The 21,669-nt window shown below is 36.2% G+C and overlaps 2 protein-coding genes and 1 long non-coding RNA gene across 3 annotated transcripts in view; 1 reads left to right on the top strand and 2 right to left on the bottom strand.

Annotated features, from left to right (window-relative positions):
• Nucleotides 1-5,087, bottom strand: part of DYNLT2 (dynein light chain Tctex-type 2) — a 5,271-nt gene extending 184 nt beyond the window's left edge. Inside the window, exons 1-3 of the mRNA XM_053974503.1 lie at nucleotides 4,946-5,087; nucleotides 2,348-2,497; nucleotides 1,362-1,520 (exon numbers count right to left, since the gene is read on the bottom strand). Coding sequence (XP_053830478.1) covers nucleotides 1,362-1,520; nucleotides 2,348-2,497; nucleotides 4,946-4,981 — 345 coding nt within the window. The 5' untranslated portion in view covers nucleotides 4,982-5,087. The remainder of the gene's footprint in view (nucleotides 1-1,361; nucleotides 1,521-2,347; nucleotides 2,498-4,945) is intronic.
• Nucleotides 1-21,669, top strand: part of ERMARD (ER membrane associated RNA degradation) — a 24,256-nt gene extending 2,587 nt beyond the window's left edge. The window contains exons 2-18 of the mRNA XM_053974505.1: nucleotides 6,292-6,460; nucleotides 7,606-7,745; nucleotides 8,162-8,263; nucleotides 9,418-9,507; nucleotides 9,938-10,035; nucleotides 10,565-10,701; nucleotides 12,022-12,136; nucleotides 12,676-12,778; nucleotides 13,224-13,253; nucleotides 13,768-13,842; nucleotides 14,633-14,803; nucleotides 15,711-15,794; nucleotides 16,584-16,663; nucleotides 17,165-17,293; nucleotides 18,767-18,976; nucleotides 19,855-19,968; nucleotides 20,521-21,669. Coding sequence (XP_053830480.1) covers nucleotides 6,292-6,460; nucleotides 7,606-7,745; nucleotides 8,162-8,263; nucleotides 9,418-9,507; nucleotides 9,938-10,035; nucleotides 10,565-10,701; nucleotides 12,022-12,136; nucleotides 12,676-12,778; nucleotides 13,224-13,253; nucleotides 13,768-13,842; nucleotides 14,633-14,803; nucleotides 15,711-15,794; nucleotides 16,584-16,663; nucleotides 17,165-17,293; nucleotides 18,767-18,976; nucleotides 19,855-19,968; nucleotides 20,521-20,680 — 2,007 coding nt within the window. The 3' untranslated portion in view covers nucleotides 20,681-21,669. The remainder of the gene's footprint in view (nucleotides 1-6,291; nucleotides 6,461-7,605; nucleotides 7,746-8,161; nucleotides 8,264-9,417; nucleotides 9,508-9,937; nucleotides 10,036-10,564; nucleotides 10,702-12,021; nucleotides 12,137-12,675; nucleotides 12,779-13,223; nucleotides 13,254-13,767; nucleotides 13,843-14,632; nucleotides 14,804-15,710; nucleotides 15,795-16,583; nucleotides 16,664-17,164; nucleotides 17,294-18,766; nucleotides 18,977-19,854; nucleotides 19,969-20,520) is intronic.
• On the bottom strand, nucleotides 33-1,352 carry LOC128805665 (uncharacterized). Its single transcript, XR_008436512.1, has 2 exons — nucleotides 1,128-1,352; nucleotides 33-1,017 (listed from the first exon to the last, which is right to left on the bottom strand). It is a non-coding gene; the product is annotated as an uncharacterized LOC128805665 (long non-coding RNA).

Below are 21,669 nucleotides of genomic sequence, written 5' to 3'. Positions count from 1 at the left end.
ATAAAAGAGAAAAAGTTACAAGTGAACCTATATTCAGCAGTTTTACTATTTATTTTTAAAGAACACCCAGCATTATCTACACACTATTTAATCTTATTAGGAGAGTTACAACTATTAACAACAATGCAAAAGTTGAATAAAATTAACAATTCCTATTCGATGTTAAATACGTGTTCCTGCTTCATAGTAAAGCTCCCACACAGATAGATCCAAAAATCTCAGCATCAAAACCCCAATTATCTCTTGTGTTCACTTGTTACAATTTAACATACAGTAAGAGCACCTCTTCAAAAGCAATTGAATGTCAGTGTGAATAGACAGCAGTTTTGGGAACACATACAACCAAGAAGTCACATCCCCCACTCCTTCACCTCCAGCTTACTCCAGCCTAGCTGTAAATTTATTGGGCTCTCAGCCTTTTTGATAAAATTGTTTTCTAAGCTAAACTGTGTGAATTAATGACAGGAATAAACATATTCCTTGGGAGAAAAACGTTAACTTGGACCACTTCACTAATCTGTTTGCACCTACAGCTCCTCAGTCAAAGCACCCCTTAAGAGGCAGTGTACTGTGAGATGGCACCAAAAAAGCAGATAGATGCAGGCACCTCACAAACTGGATTTGGTACTGAAGCTGAACCCTTCAAACGTTGTTTCATGCAACTCACTAAACACAGGCTGGTTTCAATCAGGTTTTAAGAACTGATGATAAACACTCCAAAGCAGAAGCATTCTTTGACACTCTACTAGACATATAAAGCATTCTGAATGCCAATGGGAGCTCTAAGCTAGTTGGAATACTAAATTTATACACCAACACAGCAAAATCTAGAATCCTTTTATTTTAGGTGTTCCAAGTTCAGATGACTGGTGTTAATTTGAAGTCCCAGGAGCATGTCTGGTGGCAGCTGTAGTTACCATCCCTTTCCTTGCCACCCTTCTGTTCCATGACACCCCACACTACAACTGCATAGCATTTTGTGTGGAATGTGAGAATCCAAATGGAGATCCAAGTACACTGGACAAAGAAAAACAAAATTAGCTGAACTCATGGAGTTGTACTGGCACAGCAGGCAGTGGAAACAAGTGGGTGACAGGAAAGTGCAGTTGAGAATGTTTACCACTTACTGAACACATGAAGACAACAACCTTCAGAGAGTTAGGCAGAATCACAGCAGCACCTTGAATTGTCACCTGGGATACTATTACCCATAAAGGAGGTAAAAGCTTCAGGACCACCTCAAACAAGTTAAGCTTGTTTAAGGTTGAAAGTGAAAGTGAAAGAACACCTAGGAGATAACACACAGTTCTAAAAGTTGTTTTTAATTTTCAAAAGGTGTAACAAATAATATGTTTGCTTACAATCATTGCCTGATTTGCCTTTTCCACAATTAGCACTGATACCACATACTTATAACGGTCACAGTCCAATTCCTTCACAGCATTTAATATTTCTTCTGAGATTGAAGCACACAAGAAGGGACTAGAAGCTCCGTCATATGTGGCTTCTTGTAGTTTATTCTATCAAAAACAATTTTGAAAGATCTTAGTTTTCATCCTAGTAGTCTTTTGCAAAAAACACCCTTTACAGTCATTTTCATTACAAGAACATGAGAAGAACTAATGAATTGAACAGTCAGTACAGATGATGGTCTCAAACAGCAAAGGATGAACCGCTTCTACTCGGAAATGTTTTCTCTGTTTTTTTAAAGGTGACACACATGCCCAGCCAATCTCCATTTAACAATCAGGAGTGTATTCTTCTCCATTATTTGAGCTCAGTTTACTGGAAAACAGTGCTGCAAATATCTGTTCCAAATACCCAAGAGATGTCTTCCAGACAGCAGAATTTAAAAGATCTGATAATAACTGTTCAAAATACCACTAACAACTTTGGATTATCTCAACAAATTGTTTTCTTTAATTTTGGCTTAATTTGTGTACATACTAGTCTGACTGCCAAGGATACCAAGTAATTTTATGCAGGTCCTGTGATATTAGCAGAATTAATAAAAGTACACAAATTTGATGTCATGATCTTTTGCTAACTGGGCATTTTGTGGATTATGGTACTTTGAACTGTGCTGTATCTCAATTTGACTTAAAAAAGCACAGGAGTTTATGAAGCCTCAGCTCCACTCAAAAAGCACATGCTCAGCAGTGACCTTGCAGAGGCCCTTCTGCACTTTGCAAAACCGAGTACATTCGCATTACATTCATGTGCCAAAACTCAAAAGACTGCAGAGATTTATGCGTGTTTAAGTTTATGCAATATTCACTGTTCCATAAATACTTCTGTGTGACAAGCTGCTTTTGCAATGAGACAATTAATTTAAATAATACTATACCGTTAGTATCACTTGAGCTTTGTCTCTTACTAAACCATCCTGAACTTTAGTACGTGGCTCCAGTCTGTATGTGTTATGGCTTTTTGGCTTTGCCTTTCCTTCTGTTGGAGCCGTGCCTGAAGCATCCTGAGGTATTTTTTTTCCTTTTGACTGTACAAAATAATAAGAAAATATCCACATCACATGTCAATATTTTAGAATTTAAAGAAATTAAATAATACTTTATGGTGTACAGCTAAGAGAAAAAAAAAAAAAAACCCAACAATTAGTCTAGGAATATGTTAACAAAAACCACAGAAAGCTAGAAGCCGGTTAGTGTCTTCTGGCTGTTTTGCCCAAAATAGGAGAAGTGGTTGACTTCCACTCAATTTTAAATTCTTTTTCAGCAAAATCCAACTGAACTTTGCATTTAAACTCGTCGATCAGATACACCATATTACCACCCTGAAACCACTCGCTTTTCCAAGGAAAAATACACAGATATTAACGTACCCATCCAAGACTGTTAGCCACAAGTTCAAGCTTCTCATTCAAATAGCCTATACAATACCCAAAATACAGACTTGGTTCATTTACTACTTCATTTTGCTTGTCCTTATTCCTTGTTACTCAAATAGTAGCTTATGTAATGATGATTTAATTTGCTCATTAAAAATAGGAAAAAGTAAGCTGCAATATGCAAAACTTTGTAATTTTGCTTGGAACTTAAACCCAGATCTCTGAAGATCACATTTTCTCCCCATCTAGCTGTGTACTCTACCTCTTCAACACACATAACAAAACTTGTGCCTCTATGAATGCAAGAAACAAGTCTGATGTTGCAAAAAAATGTCACCTGCTGTCCACCAAGGTGGCTTAAAATAGAACTGTAAAATAGTAACAGAGACAGAAAAGCACAAGGAACCAATGAGATCCTAACAAATGCCACAGACTTCTATACCAGCTACTTCCTAACAAACCACTTCCAAGTTTCACTGACTCTTCAGTCTCAGCTCCACTTCTGACTACTGCTAGAACCTAACATTGAGAGACATTCATGAGTTCCTTTTCAGGAGAGCAGAAAAGAACTCAAAGGTGAAATAACATCACAATGCAAGGCTTATGTTAAGAAGTACAGGGAAAAAATCACTTATGGATAATATAAAAGTCTAATGAGAATTATTTTAGATGTGCTACTCAGGGGCTCACAGCTCTTTCCATCTGAGGAGATTTAAGAATCTGGGAAGAAATGCAGTTTCCTCTCTATGAAATCGCTTGCACATTCGTTCTATCAACAACTGTGGACATTACCTAAAAGTGTCCTCTAGTTCCTTAAAAGCAGTGATGGTGGCAGCCTTAGTGCAAATTGTCTGCTGGTGTTTGTTGAACTCTGAATAGCACTTACTCTAAATCACAAGGACCAAGCACATTTGCACTTAGCCTGTGGACACTCATTATCTACTAACTGCAAACTCAGATCTCAAAAGACTACCACCCTGACATGCTCATCACTCCTCACCTAACAGAACATGCATCTGAGGTCTTCAAATGAGCATCCCCATCCATGTGAGTAGCAATGAACTTGTGAAAAAAGGTGCAGTCCAAACAGTGATTCTTTGCTGACATGGTTCAGCTTGAGCCACACTACCTTCAACCTCTTACATTAATGATGGAAAAAAATTCATGTCTATAGCACACAACTTCTAACAATGGTAATACTTAAAAGTTTACCTGCTATTATTAGTGACAGGAGTTTTCATAATCACTTGCAAGAACTCATTGCATTTACTAATGAGGCAACCAAAAACCTTGATTTCGCTATAGACATGGCTAGTAAATAAACCAGCTTCTGTGTATCACTGTATAAAATCCACAGTAAACCCCCAAGTTTTAGCACAATGTTGCAATTAAGTTTCTGTAAAATATTTGCACCTTCTGTGACTAAAACTCTCAGAAGTTCAAGAAGTGACTGTATTTGAGCACTTGACCAAAAAACGCCTGTTCTAAGGCTACTCAACTCAAGTACATTGGCTTAACATTGGACATATGGAAGGAAGTATGCCAAGAGAAAAAAAGCTTTTGCTATTTAAATGAAATTCTCTTTGTTAGTAAGTCTATTTTAACAACCAACAGGTTTGAATTGTTAAACAAAAAAGAATTCGTGTTTATTCTTTCAGAAGAGGGCACGGTTTCTAGTTTAGAGCAGCACCCCGAGTTGGAGAGACTGCCCCACCAAAGGAAGAACGCCCCTTCTCGTTACCATCACAGCAGCTCGGCCTCCCAGTGCCTAAGCCAACACGCCAGCTGCAGGGCACGAGTGGACATCACACCTGACCAAGCAGAAAGAGCACGAGCTATCCCAAACCGGGCGCTAACCAAGAGGGAACTGTATTCCTGATACCAATTTTCACAAAATCACACGCACCTTTTAACCCACCTTCTCCACGCCCCATCCTTCCCTCCCAACTGAAGCGCCGCAGACAGGCCCGGACCGGCACCCCCGCCTCAATCGGGCATCACACTCCCCCGCGCCGGGGCCACTGCCCCCGCTCCCGGCGGTGCCCCAACCTCGGCCAGCTCAGCCCCCCGGAGCCGCCCCTCGCCCTGGCGGCCGCTCACCGTGTCTTTATCCTGGCGCTTTTTCCCTCCCTCCATGGCTGTGGCGGCAGTCCCGCTGGGCGGCGTGCGGCAGCCCGGGCCCGGCCCGCGAGCCGGCCGTGACGCGGCGCGCGCGGGCAGCGTTAACGGAGACGGCGGCAGCAATGGCCGGAGCGGCGGCGCCGGGCCGGGCCCCGGGAAAGGGCCGGCGCTGCGGCCTGCGGGTGGCGCGGTGGGGAGGGGAGAGCCCTACCCTGCTTCTGCCAGTGCCAGCCCGGGGCTTGGTGACCTGCTTTCCCTGCAAAGGTCACCGCCCTACCCCGTGCCTGGCCCGCTTTACATAAATGATAGTAGTAAAGGGTGGCAGTGCAGGTTTTGCTCTGGCCTTCTGTCCCTGACAGTGAAACGGCGAACGGGAAGGGGAAGAGACACAAATTAAGATGGATTGAATTATATATCCTAAGATATGGTCTTAGAAACATTGTAGATGTTTAAATTTCTTTTTTTCTTTAAATAGCAGGTAGGTACTCCAGATGGCAGCTAATAGCGGTTTCTGATGGGAATTGTTACCCTTGCTTAGTCCTGACAGCTATATAAATATTTCTTCTCTCTTTGAAGCTGTGAATTCAGAAATTACATATGTAAGGTCAATTCTGCCACTCAATTAGAGAGGAAAAATGTTTTTAATTTAACTTTAATGGCATATTTTAAATTATTATTAGTTGTGGTACTTCATTATCAATTTCTTGTCTGTCTAATGAGTGAAGAAGTGTGACTCTTTTAACTAAATCAGAAGCATTTTCCTGCTTGTTAACATGGGCTGTTTTATTTGTACAACTTTTAAAATTTAAATGTGTGCTTTTGAATCAGTCCATTTTTCCATTTAGACTAATGTGAAAATAGCATGAATGCTTAAATTGCAGTAACATTGCTACAGAATTCACGTATTCTCCCCCTGCCTCCCTCCAAGGGTCCCCTGCCAACCTCCAAGGATCTTGCTGGTTGTAAGGACTGATACTCTTGGTTTACTTGAAGTAGCATCAGTTTCTCTGCAAGCTCAGATATTAGGCAGAACATTTATATATAAACTGGGGTATTTTGCTTCAGTCTATCTTGTCATGAAATACACCATCCTGACATTGTGAAAACAGAGCAATGCTTTCCCTCATTTTTATGAAGGTGGTCCTGGTTGAGAGTTCCTTTCATCACGTATGAGAAACTTGCATTGCAAACCCAACAGCTTGTTTACAGACACCGTATTACTGTATGTGTTGCTGTGCTGTTGGTGAATGTTTTAATAATTTTTTTGTGTGTGTGATTTCTTGTTACAAGGATTCTTTCTCTGTGTGTGTGTGTGTTTGTTCTAGATGGCGTTGCCAGACTTGGTCACTACTTGCCTTTCTCAACCTGTGCATTATGCAATTTGCAAACTTGGATTTGAGAAGAAAGACACTCATGATATTGATAATATTTTATCTGAAAATGGAGAAGTATGTTGGCAAGCTGTTACAGAGCATGTGTATTACCTTGAATCAGGTTGGTGTTTACCTGCATCACTGTAGTAGTGATGCATGTAAGACTGATGCAGAATTTCAGTACAGCTCATAGCAATCCTAGCTGAGTTGTGACAGTTTGTTACAGTACACTACTAGCTCTGCTGCATATTAGAATATGTAGAGTTCATATCTACAAAGAGCTTTAAATTTTTCATCTGTGTTTGGTATTTGGCTTTTGCTAGCTCCTAAGGGTCGTGTAATCTGTTCTACCTAAGTAGCTCCTACTTTGCCTTCATCTTGGTTCCCAGCTTAATATGCCTGTAACATAAGGCGTTCAGTTCTGCTTCTCTCCAACCCCATAATTGTCTTGTTCCTTGTTTTTTATAGCCCTTTTGCACTAAATTGAGAAGCCTGGGTCCATCAATATTGCAACTGTTGCTTCTGTTTGTGTTTCCCAGCTTTAGGTTGTACAGAAGTACAGTCTTGTTTCCCTTTTATGTGGAATAGTTTGTAGTTGTTTTTTTACTAAAACAAAGTATTTATGTTCTGATGAATTAATTGAATTTTAATTTGCTGAATTGCATCATGCAAGCTCTGTTATAAATTTCCAGAGGTGGTAGAAATATCTTTCAGTAAACCAGAAGAATTTATTTTCCTATAAAAAGTGTCCCATGAAAAAGAGGCAATGATGCCAATCTGTAAGGTACCACATCCATCTTCCTTCTTGAAAGGCCATAAGTGGTGCAATTTGGCTCTCACTGAGCCTGCACTAGCTTCCAGCTTGATATATGGAATGTCTATAGAAATTCTAGCAGGTTCTTCATATTTCAACAAAAGCAGAACATAATGATCCTATTTACTTCCACATTTTCTCATGTTAAGTTTCTGTTGGGGTACAATTTTTGTGGGTTTTTTAAGTTGTGTTTGGAGAAGATGTTTGATATTACCTGGTTTTGCATTGCAGTTTTACTTCTCAGTACCTTTTCTGTGTGGTGTTTTGGTGTAAATTGTATTGTATTGTTTGGTGTAAATTGTATTATATTGGTTGTGCTAAAATAGTCAGGATAAAACTGTCTGTGCTAAATACGTACACAAACTGTAGCAGGTTTTATCCCTAGTGAATTTTAAAATATTAGACCTTCAGGAAGGTTGGTACCCTAATCACCTTCAATTTTTCAATTTAAGATCAAAGCATGGATTATATCAAAAGCATACGATCATTAGGACCTGTCTGTGAATCTGTTAATTCGTACTTCAAATCTCTGACCAAGGAGCAGTTTGTAATTCAGTATGCATCATGGTTCCACTGGACAAACTGTACAGAGGTATGGAAATTTCTGTTAAGTTTGTATTTTGGCATCTGAACTCTTTGTGGAAGTTTAATGTGAGAACACAGAAGAGACATCCATGATCCAAAATGCTTAGAATTTGTAACTAATTGTCCTTCTCTGATAGATTACTGCTTGTAATTTTGTTTTTCTAATAACCTTTGCCTAATGCCAAGTTTTACCTTGTAAAGTTATCATGGATAATTTTAAATATGTGAGGCACTAGATATCAAGAGTACTCTAAGGAAATTTCTCTCCAGGTACCTACATTTTCATTTCTTTGGCATGGTCTTCTTTCTACATTTGCATAGCAACTATCATGGAGGAATATTTACATTTCTCTGTGCTATTGGCTATGCGATCTTTCCTTTTAAATATTGAGAGCAACATTCTTCTTCTCCCCCATTATGCAGGTATTTCTGGAAGTGTTTGATGTTTTACAATCTACACAAACTACAGAAGTTGCTCTTGGCTTAATGAAACTAACATCATGCCTGGAGCGAGCCTTGGGTGACGTGCCAGCATGAGAAGTCTATTGTAGATTTGGTTTTATGAGATGGGAATGAGCTCTTGGATTCAATTGTACATTGAAAAAAGTGATATTACCCTGTTCTGTAGTAGTACACTAATAGTCCACATGCATTTTGAGTTGGACAGAGGTTCTTTCCTGGATCCAGTTGTGCTGATGGAAACATATGTGGGGCTCCTTCACCAGTGCTTGTAGAGTTGTTTGTGCGAGTGCTTTTACTAACTAATTTAATTAGGAAAGAGAAGTGTTTGATTGATCAGTGTACACAGTAGATCTTTATCAGTTTAATTTATTTAACTGAAGTGGGGTATCATGGCTTCCACAGAAGATCTGATGGTATATTAACTTCTGTGAGGGGTGGCATGCAGCTGGAAAGACAGGCTGCTGTGTAACTTCTTGCCTAGGGAGAAGGGAGAAACAGCTACTTAAACAGTTTTTGCTGCTGGGCTGTTTTACAGCCAGGTAAGTTAAATAGCTAGTTGTTCAATATCTATAAGGAGCTCTGGAAAAGGAAATGACAGAGAAAGAGCAATGGGCTAACTCACAAACCAATTTGCCCAACTGTGGGGCATGGTAAATTTTTCAGTAAAAGAAGTCACAAAAGATTGGAAAAAAATGCCAGGGAAAGTACAAAGAATGGAAGGTGTGATAGCAGTTGAAACTTGAGATGCTAATATTGTCCAACATGGATAAAATCTAGTTTGAAGAACAGTCTGAATCAGAAAATAAGCCACAAGTCTCCTCCCTTTCACAATGACAGATCCTATAAATTTCTATTGTGAAAACAGAATACGCTGTCCTTGATAGAGCTTATTACCTTAATTAGGTGTTCTTGTTGTGCCTTATTGATTTTTGTGAGATTTTTTGGAGATAAAAAGCAGTATAAGTACAGACCTTGTGAAAGGCCTAACTATGGTCACATTAAGCAAAATATTCACTCTTTCCTGATGCATTGTCTAAATTTTAATTTGTCATGCAATTGCAAAATTTAAAGCCTTTTTAAGGATTTAGTGGGTTTTGTTTGATTAATGTTTTTACAATAACAAAAATGGTTATTGTGTAAAATAGTCAAGGTATATGTTTGAAATACAAAGTATACTAAATTATTTATTATCTGTTCTGACCTTTTTTTCTTAATAGGTGTATTTACTTAAGGGTAATGATTGTCCTTTCCTTCTAAGAGACTTGCTTGCATCTGAGCAGCTTGCAGATGTCTTTGGACAAGCTGTAGTAAGTACATAGTTTTGAAATTAGGAATAACTACTGAGCTGGTTTTCTTTCTACCAAATGTACCTTGTGTTAGTTTGCATTAAATTACACTGGATTTATACTACAAGAACTAAGAGATAAACTTGGTCTCATTTGTTTGCCTTTCATAACTGTTTGGGATATCTAATAACTTGTTTGATTCTTCCTAAATTATATTCCATATCCTGAACAAATCAGCTGAAAGATTCTCCTTCAGAGTATACTGGGAATTGCAAGTAATGAGTTTCTGTTACTGTGACAAGTGGTGGCCAGTCATCTTGACAGTAGACGTTGCTGTTTCTTAATAATTTCTGAACTTTTCTGCCAGGGAAAGGTAATAAAAGTAAGGGTAAGAAAGGGTAAGAAAAATAATAGATTTCTTCATGCAGTAATTGCTTTGTTTATTAATTAGATGAATGTACTGAGGGTATTCATTGGATCTCCACATGGTCTGAACCTTCGTAATGTTTTGTGGCATGGGTTTGCATCACCACAAGAAATTCCTGCCAAGTAAGTTACCAGGAAAAAAACACTCCTTTTCTTACCAGTCAGACTTGTGAGTTCTTGAAAAGTGGTTAGTAACCATTTACTTCTCTTATGGGAAAGAAAATTAACTTCCCTTGCAGCTTCTGCTTCTTTTGAAAATGGATTTCCATAGAATACTTCAGCCATTACAAAGATGGCCAGTATTCGGTCCAGCAGGCTTTGTACTATTAGGGAAAACAAGAAAGTTTAACTTTTTTTTAAGTCAGGGCAGTGAGGAGTAATTTGGAACAAAAGACAGAGGAATGGGGTAGAAGGAGGAGCAACAACAACCATTGTAGAATACAGTGATGCTTTTTACCTAATTCCACTCTTTTTATCATGCTTATGAATGCAATTAATTATTAAGTGCTCCTACTTAGATGGGGAGTGTACGTTCTGGGTGTTTTTTAAAAAAGCGAAAAAAAACCTTTGTTCCTAACTCACAAATGTTGGTTATTTGCAAAAAAAAGTTCTTTGTATAAGCTTTTCTAATATATTGTGGTATTCTCCCTAGATACTGTGCTATGCTGCTCTTTTTAACTGCAGGATTGGGTCAGTTGTTACAGACCTATCTTCTGCAAACTAAAGGTGTCTTAGTACATCGACCTTATGTGGTCTTCATTAGCTTAGAGGAGCTTGATGCATTTCCAGGCAAGTATTTAACCACTAGCAAATTTTTTATTATCCTGTGTTTGCTATTGTTTCCTTGTCCAAGAAGTGCTGCTGGAAATAATGCATTTCCCAGAGTTCCAAGATTAAATCTTAACTAAGTACTTGTATACATTGTCGTTAGATGAACCAATCATGCTTGTAGGACATCTTCTTAATATGCTGATAGCTCACTGACTATTGAGTAAAAAAACTACTGCATTCTAAAATAATTGCAACACATTGAAACATTAAATATGTCTGCTTCTAGAAGACTTCAACTGTATGTTACTTTTTTTACTATGAGAATTAATTTCATGTAGCATTAATCTAGTTTGCCTTTATGAAATCTAACTTGTTTTGGAATCAATGGATTCCAGCTGCAAGGGTCCCAACAGGAGTACCCTGAGTCTTACAAGGAAGGCAGTGTTGAAACAGAGTAAAAGATGGTGACACATCTTCACTACATTAATGCGTTTCTCAGGGAAGGATTTGAAGTGTCATATTAAAATCTTCTCCCTGTCCACAGACCTTGTTTGGTTTATTCCTACTTTTTTAAGGCAATAATAGCATATAAGGGATCTTGGTGTCAATGGTGATCATGGTCAATTTGTGCTATTATAATCAGTGGAACATCTCTCCAGAAATTGAGACAGGGCTTTTGGGAACCAAATCAAGCTGATAACATTCCAATAATTATGTAGTGTAAATCCTATGGCTGTTGATTGGCTTTGAAAAAACACCTACTGCAATCAAGTTACACTTATCATTTTAAGCTTTCTCTTGGATAAGACATTTATAATATGAATTTATAAGTGTGGGTTTTATTACATGGTACCATTGAAGTATGAAGTATTAGTTTATTATGCTGTATTTTCAGAAATTTGATAAAATTACAGAAAATTGATAAAATAGGAGCAACTTGCTCATGGCCAAATGTTCCTTCTACTCTACTGATTCTGGCTGAATAGAAATGATTCATTAATAATATACTTTTTTAAAGTATCTGAAGTAGGTAGAGAATAACTCAACAGAAGCTGGGTTCAGTTGCTATGTAGTCTTTCAATAAAAAGCAAACATGACTTTTTTAACTGATTTTACTCTATAATTTTATATTATCACCACAAATGCAGTCTTACATATTTAAATTCTGATCTTAAATATGGCTACTGTTGTACTTGCATAGTTAAAATAAATTGGATAACTTTTAAATTTCCCTTTACAAATATTGAAATAATATCATACTTTCAGTGAAATATTTAAAATTCGTTAGTAAAGTGTAGATTATATGTAGTTTTTCAATATTGCTTTTTTAACTTGCAGATCTCAATAGTGAAATACTTTCCATAGCTGAAGAACTTGTAAAACTGTCCAGTTTTGTATTAAAAATTATGTTACCATTTTGGATGGCTGCTTTAACAGCTTTCAAGCAAAGCAGGTAAGATCTTGTAATTTTTTTAAATAGAAACTAAAAAGAATATATTCTGTATTTTATAACTGTATTTGCAGATTCCAAGGCTTCATACTAAATTACTTCACAGCATATAGTTATGCTTCGTTATGGTGATCTCTTGGAAAGTTTGTTGAGTTATAGCTTTGTTTTGTGCCAGCTAAGGTTATAAACTATATTTTGAAGCCCAAAAAGAGCTGTTGGAGATGTAGCAAAAAAGGAGAGGTTTACAAAGCAAGTGGAAATAAATCTTCATGTGTTAAATCACACATATTTTGAATTAAAAAAAAAAAAGTGTATTGTTTTGTTTTCCTCTCACATGCTCCATCTTTTTGTGAGTTATTCTCGTCTCTGAGTTGAATTCAGTGGTCAGTTTCTGTTTGGCACAGGTAGTCATTTATTGTTTGTTTGCAAAGTGCATTACAAAAGAATTTTGTCAGGGTTGTTTGGCCCGAGACTGTAACTCTGGAATAGTTTATATTTATAAGGAAAAAAACACCCTTTGGATATCTCTGTTACTTTTTCAGGTATGCTGACAGTGTGATTCTTTTACTTCCTCAACTGGAAGTTGGACTTAGAATGCTCTTCACTACAACTAATAAATGTCCAAATCGATTGCTAACAGCAGAGGTAAACTTTTGTCTAAAGTTAATTATGATTTAGTGCTTACAATATTTGCAAAAGAGTTATTCTAGAAACGTAGTGTCTATAACCATTTACAGATTTACCCCACAAAATTTCAATCAATTTTGGAACATTATTTACAAATCTTCAGTTGAGATTCATGAATGCCTTTAATATTTTTTTAAATGTCTGCCTCTAAAAAGGACTGAAAAAGTAGTGGAAGATTAAAGTTCAGAAACAGTATTTAGGGTAAAGAGCAGGACATAATATATTTGCTTTAAAAAACTCAGCACAAAATCCCGAAGTGCCTTTTTTCATTCATAAAGGGACTTTTTTGCTATTCGTGCACCTCTGGTATCTCATGCAAATGAATAAACTAAAGTTTTATATACATGACTAGTTAATTGATTTTGTTTGAAAACCAGATAATATTATTTCTGTTTTGTTCTAGTCTTCTGCTCTCTACACCACTTTTGATGAGGTACTGTGATTTTTTTCTAAATATATATCAGTGTCATGCCTGTTTAAACCATGCATGTTTCCCATTACTAGAGTTAAGAATGCACTTTCTTTTGTTGAATATGGCATTATTCCTACTTTTTTTCCCAAATAAAAGATGGTAGACAGTGAACACTTAAAATCTGGAATGCTTCAGCAAGTATCAAAATTAATACAAGTTGTAATGAACAGACTATTTTTTCCTAAATGTTTTTATCTTGAAATTCATCACTCTACAGAAACAAACATTCTGCTATTTTTCTTAGGTTCAGTTATTCAAAATACATACAAATAAATAATGCCAGCAGAAATCCTCAGTTTTACAAGTTGATTGGATTATTTCAAGTTGTTTGTCAGTAATAATTAGGCATCTTGATTCTAGAGTGGCAGAATTAATCACATCAGATTAGGAAAGCTATTTTAGTTGGTGTTTTTTCTTTAATTATATAGTCTTCAATAATTCAATAGGTTTCTATTAAAATTATTTTTTTTCCTAGATGCTAGCAAAGCATTTGGATGATGAAGTCGTCAACCAGCTACCTGTAGTTCTTGAGGAGCCTGCCATGGAAAGTGTTTTGAAAGTGTTCTAGGGTTTTGTCATTGTTGTCTTTTGTTTGTTTGTTTCACTTAGTAATAATCTTTATGATATGCCTAATACATAATTATTTCATATAGCTTATGTCCAGCAGCTTACAACCTTAGAAGCTTGTTAGCCTTTTGTATTGCTGAGGATACAAAGTTATACCTGACAAGCTATATTGCACTAGGCTATGGGACTAGCTTTCTTTCTGAAATATAGGTGTCTCAGAGATATTTGTCTTTAGACTCCTGAAGTTCAGTTGAATGGAGCAGGAGAAGAACTGGTGCCCCATACAGGGAAATTTCAAAACTTATTTCTGATTGCTTGTGAGACATGCCTTACATTGTCTGGGCAGATAGTACAAAAATGTGACTCAAACCTACCAGACCACGTTCTGCATCTTACTACCCAAATAGATTGTGAACAGGAAAACTAGGAGTTCTGAGTTTAGAGGTCTTTTGGGAATATAGGGGAGATCTGAGGTTAATGTCCTGTCACCAGAGGCAGTGGGGCTGTGAAGGGCCTGGGACACTGAGCTGATGGAAATCTGTTGCTAGCTGTCACAGTATAGAATGTATCTTACAAGTTTAGTTTGCACTGGGTTTTTTTTTTTTTTTTTTGTTTGCTTTTTTTTTTTTTTTTTCCTCAATATCTGAGCACCCCTATAATATAGACACGGTCACATACTTGTCTTTCAAGGATATTGTATACACTGAATATGTTCAATTCTGTGTGAATACACATAGAATATAATTCTGTATAGTTGGTGTGTGTTTCCACAGGACTTCCTTTGGGATTTCTTGAACCACCAGGAGGGCCCACGTATAAGAGATCATTTAAGCCATGGAGAGATCAATCTAGAAACATTTCCCAGAGAAATAGCTAACCAGATAGTTGGATTTGCTATTTCTATTCTCTGCAGATTCTCAGATGAAAATATGTTTTCTCTTAAGGTAGGGACCAATATTTTGTTCTCAGATTTTTTTTTTTTGTTATTTTGGATACCAAATATGATTTTAGATAGAGTTTTATGACTGAATCTTTCCTGATAACTGCTTTTTGTGCAAATAAAATATTCCTCCAAGTAAAAAATTGTGGAAGTATGTTTTTGCCTAGTTTTGTTGTGAAATAAGTACAGAAATTTTTCCAAAATGTTACCCTTTCTTACTGTACTTTAATTTGTTGGCTTAACCAGTCCTTATTCAAAAGGTTGATCCGTAAATTATAATGATTACACTTAATTTTATCAAATTGTATTGATGAACTAGCCTGTTTATCTGCAGAATTATCTGAAAGGTATGTAGAACATCTGTGGCTCACCCACTGAGGTATGTAGTGTGTAGTTATCGAGATTTTCTTTTCCTGAGACACTGTAAATAATAGTGCCTTGCTAATGGAAGTGTTATTTGTATCTATACTTACACTATGAATTTGTAAACACTTTTTGCCTAGTACTATGTTTCTCAGCATCAGCAATTATTGTGTTTGGTCTCCCCAGTTTCCTGTTTATATTTGAGATTGCTTCTTTCAATATCCTGCAGGAACCTGTGAGATAAATCTTCCATTTATTAGTTGCAGCTCTTTTTTAGTTTTTCAAGATGTATTGTGTGCTGCTGCATTAAGAGAATACTTGGTTGCTTTTCTGTCAACTACTGTCAGGCTTCATAGGTAAAATATGTGAAATTAAGCTTCAACCACTCATTGTGATGATTACTTCTTTCAGCCCTTAGACATTTGGAAGTGTTTATTGACATCAGTGCTATAGGTGGCATGCATAAAATGAAGTATAAGTCTAAGTCTGCATATTATTAGGACAGCTTAGAGAAACACTTGTGTATTGTCTGTGATCTTGTAAATCAGGAACACATGGTCATAAAACCACTGATGAACTGTGCAAGTTGCTACCAATCTCGGTTTCATCCAATTTCCCGACTCAAGAAACAGGTAGGTACTTCCATCTGTGACAGCATTGTGGCCCTTAAAATTGTGAATCCTCAAAATTATCTAATTCTTCATGCTTTGATTGTCCTAAAAAAAAGTTCAAACCTGACTTTTTTTTTTTTTGTTTATTTTTCAAAACATAAAGGAAATCACAGTTGCTAAAATGAGATATAATTATGCACACTCCTGTTTATGTAATTAATACCATATTTGTGTTCTAGATCACACAATAACTTTATTCTTACCTGAGTGTTTGCTTTTCTTTAGTTTTCTTAATCTCCATATGTTTTTTTATGTCAGGACCACTGCTAGGTCCTGTCTCCAGGATTAAGCTATTACTAAGTTTTTTTTACTGTATGAAGGCCAGCTGATTAAGATTCTTTTATGGTAGCAAAATCTGCTTTCCAATGTTATAGTAGTTTTCTGCCAATCAGTTTAACCCTCTGCTTGAGGATGTTTCTCTATTCATTTGAGATTGCAGTAGACATACCTAGTTCTTTTACTTTTCAACAGCATGCAAACAGTGTGCTACAAAAGTCATGTTAGCTAATTTTTTATATTAAAAAAAACCCATAGAATACTAAATTAGTGTGTTTAGATAATGTTTTAGCATGGAAGTGTACATCTACCTTTTGCCCTAACCTAAACCTTAACAAATGAAGTTGGCTTACACAGTTATGACTAGTGAACAAATAACTTACTGCCTGTTGCAGTTTTTTTCTAAATGGGCCACTAAGAAAAGCATGTCAAAATCTATACTTTACAAAACCTTTTTCATTATGTGTTTTTGAGGTGCTGGAATGTATGAAGAGCATCCACTTATGGCCTGAATTGACAACAGTGCCTGAGGAACAAGTAGAAAAGATTAAAGGGTAGGTATGTGCTGTATAAGATCACCAGATATAAAAAAGCAAATAATTCCTTATTCTGAAAAGGACTTGGTAACCAGTGGGAAACTTTATATAAGACATTAATTAGAAAAAGAATGTAGCATTCTATTGTTATTTTAAAAGGAGGAAGTCATTAATATTATCATTAGAGGATATGGTACTTGTTTAGAGCTGAGAGAAGAAAATTTAATGCATCTATCATATACATATAATCAGTATACTGTAGGCTTTTTATGAATGGAGGATTAAGAGGGGTTCTGAAGATTGCTAACAATGAGAAAATGTTTCTTTAGTTGGAGAAAGTTTAATTGGAGAAAATCATGCTTGTAAGGTAGAGGGAAAAGAAATTATATGAGAGTGTAAGAGTGGACACTGGATATACTGCTATCCAAAAAAATCTGCATCTTGATCTATGCCATTTAAGAAATAATGAATACTAAACCATTTTATAGCCTCAGATTTTTTTTCTCTTTTGTTTTTAAGGTTGGAAGGAAATGCCAAAGGTAATACTTTAATTTTGATGGTATCTGAAATTATATCTCAGTTGCAGCATTGTATGCCCCAGAATTGCTGCAGTTCAGATGATCCTATCAATGGTGTCCTAACAGAGAGGTGAGTTTGATGCCCTCCCAGTTCCCGATGTCAGCTTCTACTTGCAGCCCAATGTAAGAACTCTCAAACCTAAATTATCCTGTCCCTGTTTGCAGAGAAATGCTTGAATTGTTGTATGCACTTTTCTAGTGTTTCTGATTTAATCTGAAAATTTTAGGATTGCAGCTGAACATCATCTTCAAAATAAGGATGAGACATTGTACATTTTGGAATTACAGTAGAGATTTTACTTAGAAATTAGCCTGAAGAAATAACCTTTTCTTCAGACCATGAAAGCAAAATATTTTAAATATTTGTGTACTTACTAGATTAGGTTGGTTTTAGCCTGCTTTGTGCTAAAAACTGCATCAGAAAATTGTTTTAATATGCTTGGTGTCACAGCTGTGTGTGGCATTCAAAATGGCAATATGCTGCTATGTAATTCTATTCTTCATGCTTTAATATCAAGATTCAGAAAGAGAAAATATCTTGTTATACTTGGTATCAGACTTGTAGGTATGTTAATTCCAATTATGTCTGATTTGAAATAATAATCAAAATAATTTGACTTTTAATTGCCACTCTTAGAGCAGCCTTAAGAGTACCACGACTGAATGAGTATGTTGGAACAAAACACTCCTAATCAAACCTATTAGGCATGGGTGGCATAGAGCAAAGAGGATTCTACGTGTTGCTTTACTTACATAAAGTAAGTGGGTATTCTGCTTCCTACCCACCAATCTGCAAATTTATTACTTGGAGCAAAGAAGCCTAATTATTGATGTGTTAGACCTTTTCTTAGAGTTTTCTGCCTTTATCACTTCAAGTCATTAATGTTTTGCTATCTCAGGGATAAACTGAGCATGAGGGAGGTTAAGAAACACTTCTATAAGAACAGAGTGTTTAAAGTGATGTGTGATACATTAGTGTAGCAGGTATGACAGCAGGAAGATACTTGTGAGCTTTAACAAAGCATGATCTGGTATGGTGTTGATTAAAAAAATGGCCTCACCACCTGCATTTTACGCAATGTTAAGTCTGCTTCTTGTTCTGCCCAGAAGACCACACACTAATGGGAGTACTAATTAATAGCATTTGTTTCAGTGAGTTTTATTATGGTGGAGATTGATTGATTGTGACTTGAGCTATGGTGGGCGGCTTCAACCACAGCCCTGCTGTGATCTGATGTGTTCAGTGTATCATTTCAGTCAGGCAGTTTTGTTTATTGTGGTTGTGTTTCTTTGATCTGAAATGGGAAACATATTCATCATAATCAGTTTTGTATTTATATTCAAAAAAGTGGTAGAAAACACAATCACTAGTCCTACTAACACAGATCCTTGCTTTTTTTCAGCCACGAGGTAAGGGCAGTTTGTTTCCAAGTGTTCTGAATTAAAAAATTATGAGTCAAACTGCACTTAATATGAAATGTATCCGATGTTAAATCCAGCTAACAAAAGATTGACGTTAAAAAAATCCCTTCCTGTTTTGGAGGCTGCTGGTGGAACTTTGTGATACGCGCATTTGCACGCTGTATTCCCCACGACCTGTCCTGGAAGTAGTGGTGGTACTCCGCAAAATAAGCGCACAGTGCCATCAAGTGTCCCAACAGGTTATTGCCGGCGCTGGGCTGAGACACACGCAGTGGTTTAACAAGACTCTGCGTTCTCGCCAGAGGCTCAACTATCAACGGATGCTGAACAGGTTGGCTGCTGGTTTTGCTTTACTGTGTGGTTAGGTTTATGAGAGAATGGCTGCACGCTGCGTTTTAGTGGGTTCACTTGGAAGTTTAAAGTCAACAGTGTTCATGTGTTCTTTTTAACCATTTCAGAGTCTAGTGTCAACCGGGTTTCTATTAAGTAGCAATATTGAAATAACAAGAAAATCCCAAATTGGAGAGTAATTTGGGGGGCATTGCTAGATTATCACTATAAATTACAAGCTTTCAAATGAAGTATTAATTGAATTACTTGTATTTTTTTAAATTTCTGGCTTTTCCTGTTTAGGTATATAAATGCCATTCAAGTTTTATCTGACTGCAATAGATTTAACTGATGTGAAGATTTTATCTACTTTATTTTACTGCTTTTTTTCTTTACACTTGAATAAGTTTCTTTTTAGATAAAAGAGGTTTTAATATTCCATTAATTTTTTTTCCTAATCATAGGGGCTTTCCAGAGTTTTATAAGCATTGTGTTACTGGAAAGGTTATGTTCCTAAAAATGTTAACCATGTTGCTTAAGAAACATAGCTTAAACTGATGACAGATGATACACATTTGTGATTCAGTTGAACTGTAGTTTATTATGTATGGATTAATGGAAGCTTGCAAATTTTTCTTTGGAATCTTAGGTATTTGCCTTCTTTTCCCTCCTCATTTTCAGTTTATAGTCTCTGTTTACTTTTCTGGGATTTGCACTGCTTTTTGCTGAAAGACATTTCATAATCTTTCTTTTCCCCCAACTCTGCAATATCCAGCAATTTAGATTGGGTGCAGAAGTTTTAATATTTTTTTAATATTAATGATTTATTTTTAATTTGGTTTTAGTTTGTTTATTTAAGTATTTTTATTTTATTTCTAGCATTAAATTTTTGTCTCCAGTGTTGCGACTCATCTTACTGTTGATTACTCTGGAAGTAGTCAGTGTTCATTCCGTTTGTAAGAAGAATCCTTTTGATTATCAGCAGTACCTAAAGTGAGTATATAAATTTACTTTATGAAAATAGGAATTGCCCCAGAATTCCATTTTGATCTGTACTACAGAGATTTTTCATCATTATAGTCATAATTTTACCTCGGACAGTCAGGAGCTAAAATAACTTTCTTGAAGTGTAGATAGGGAATATTAATACATAAAAGTTGCATTCAGTATGTTGCTGACTTTACTCCTTGTGTGTTAATTAACAGCTGGTTGGATATCACATACATTGTGAAACATTTGACTAAGAAAGCAAAGGAAACCATTGGGGGAAACTGTCACATTTGGTCACTGTCTTCTTTCTATGGCAGTGTTAATTGCAGTTCTGAAGATCTTCTTCCCATCTTAGTGTGAGGGGGAGGGAGTGGTTCTCCAAAAGTAGAGCAAACCTTAATGTATTGATCGTCCAATCCTGAGGGAGATTTGGAAACTTGAAGATGTTTGCAACTTTAAGTCAGGCATTGCAGTATTCTTCTCTTCTCTTTTTTTTTTTTTTTTAATTTTTTTTAATCCTTAAATGAGTTTTTTCTCTGATCTTATTTCTCATAGGTTTTTGAAGTCAGTCTTGCAGTACACTGAGAACTTGGTGTCATACACAAGCCCTGAGAAAAACAAGTGGGATGAAACCACAGAACTTACAAAGAACACTTTGATAAAAATAAGGAAAATCAGTGACAGAAAGCTAATGTTAATGCATCTAGCTACGTGAATGAAATGGGCTTGTGATTGTCTGGACATTGTTATATCTAAACAGTTACAGATACCTCATATTTGATAAATCTAATTCAAAGACAAATTTCATAAGTAATTTTCAAATTTTGGATGCAAAATTTACTCTTTTTGTCAGAAGGTAGCTGCTGATACTGGAGATGAGGAACAGGTTGTTTATCAAATCCACTGAAAAAGATTTATATGAACTAAATCAGGATGATACAAGTTCTACTGTAAATATGTCTTGTGCTTTGTACATTGATTTTTTAAAATATTTTTTTGTTTCCTACTGTACTGAAAAATACCTAAGAAAAAAGTGTGAATAAAAGCTCTGGACATTTTTAAATCCAAAAAATAATTTTTTACTTTGGAATACATCAGATATTATGTCAGCGACTGTGATCAACAGGATAAGAAATTATGAACTTTCATCATAAAATAGTGCTCATTAGCATCTGTGGTTGTTATTAATTGTAAACAGTCTGATCTTGCTCTGAACTCTGAGGCAGAGCTGGTAACACAGTAACCAGTTGTTTATAGATGAGGATTTAAAGGACCAGGATAGATACTTCTGCAGAAGGATACTTCTTCAGGGTACTTCTGCAGGGTGTGTGTTTGTTTTGTCAAATTTCATCTTCTCATTCCAAAACATATTTAGTCTGTTAATTTCATACAGAATGAATGTGAATATGCACATGCTCACAGACACGTATTCACTGTGGTTTAGCAAGTTATCTTCTTATTGCACACAATATTAATTTGAATATTTTAGTTTTTCAAAATAAATTCTTCCCCTTTTTCATCATCAAAGAGTAGAACTTCAAAGGAATGCATAGGTTGAAGAACAGATTCACAGAAGACCACCAGTGTCTCTCCATTTGCTTTCTCCTATGGAGAATAAAATCAGAGGGTAATGTCTGGAGAATGTTTGGCTCTACAAAGGATTAAAGATTCAAGTTACATTTTAATAAGCTTCTTTGCAGTGTT

This window comes from Vidua macroura, chromosome 3 (genome assembly GCF_024509145.1).
Source record: "Vidua macroura isolate BioBank_ID:100142 chromosome 3, ASM2450914v1, whole genome shotgun sequence".
Lineage (NCBI taxonomy): Eukaryota > Metazoa > Chordata > Aves > Passeriformes > Viduidae > Vidua > Vidua macroura.
The sequence above is the reverse complement of the archived record's forward strand: the minus strand, read 5'-3'. Positions and strand labels throughout refer to the sequence as shown.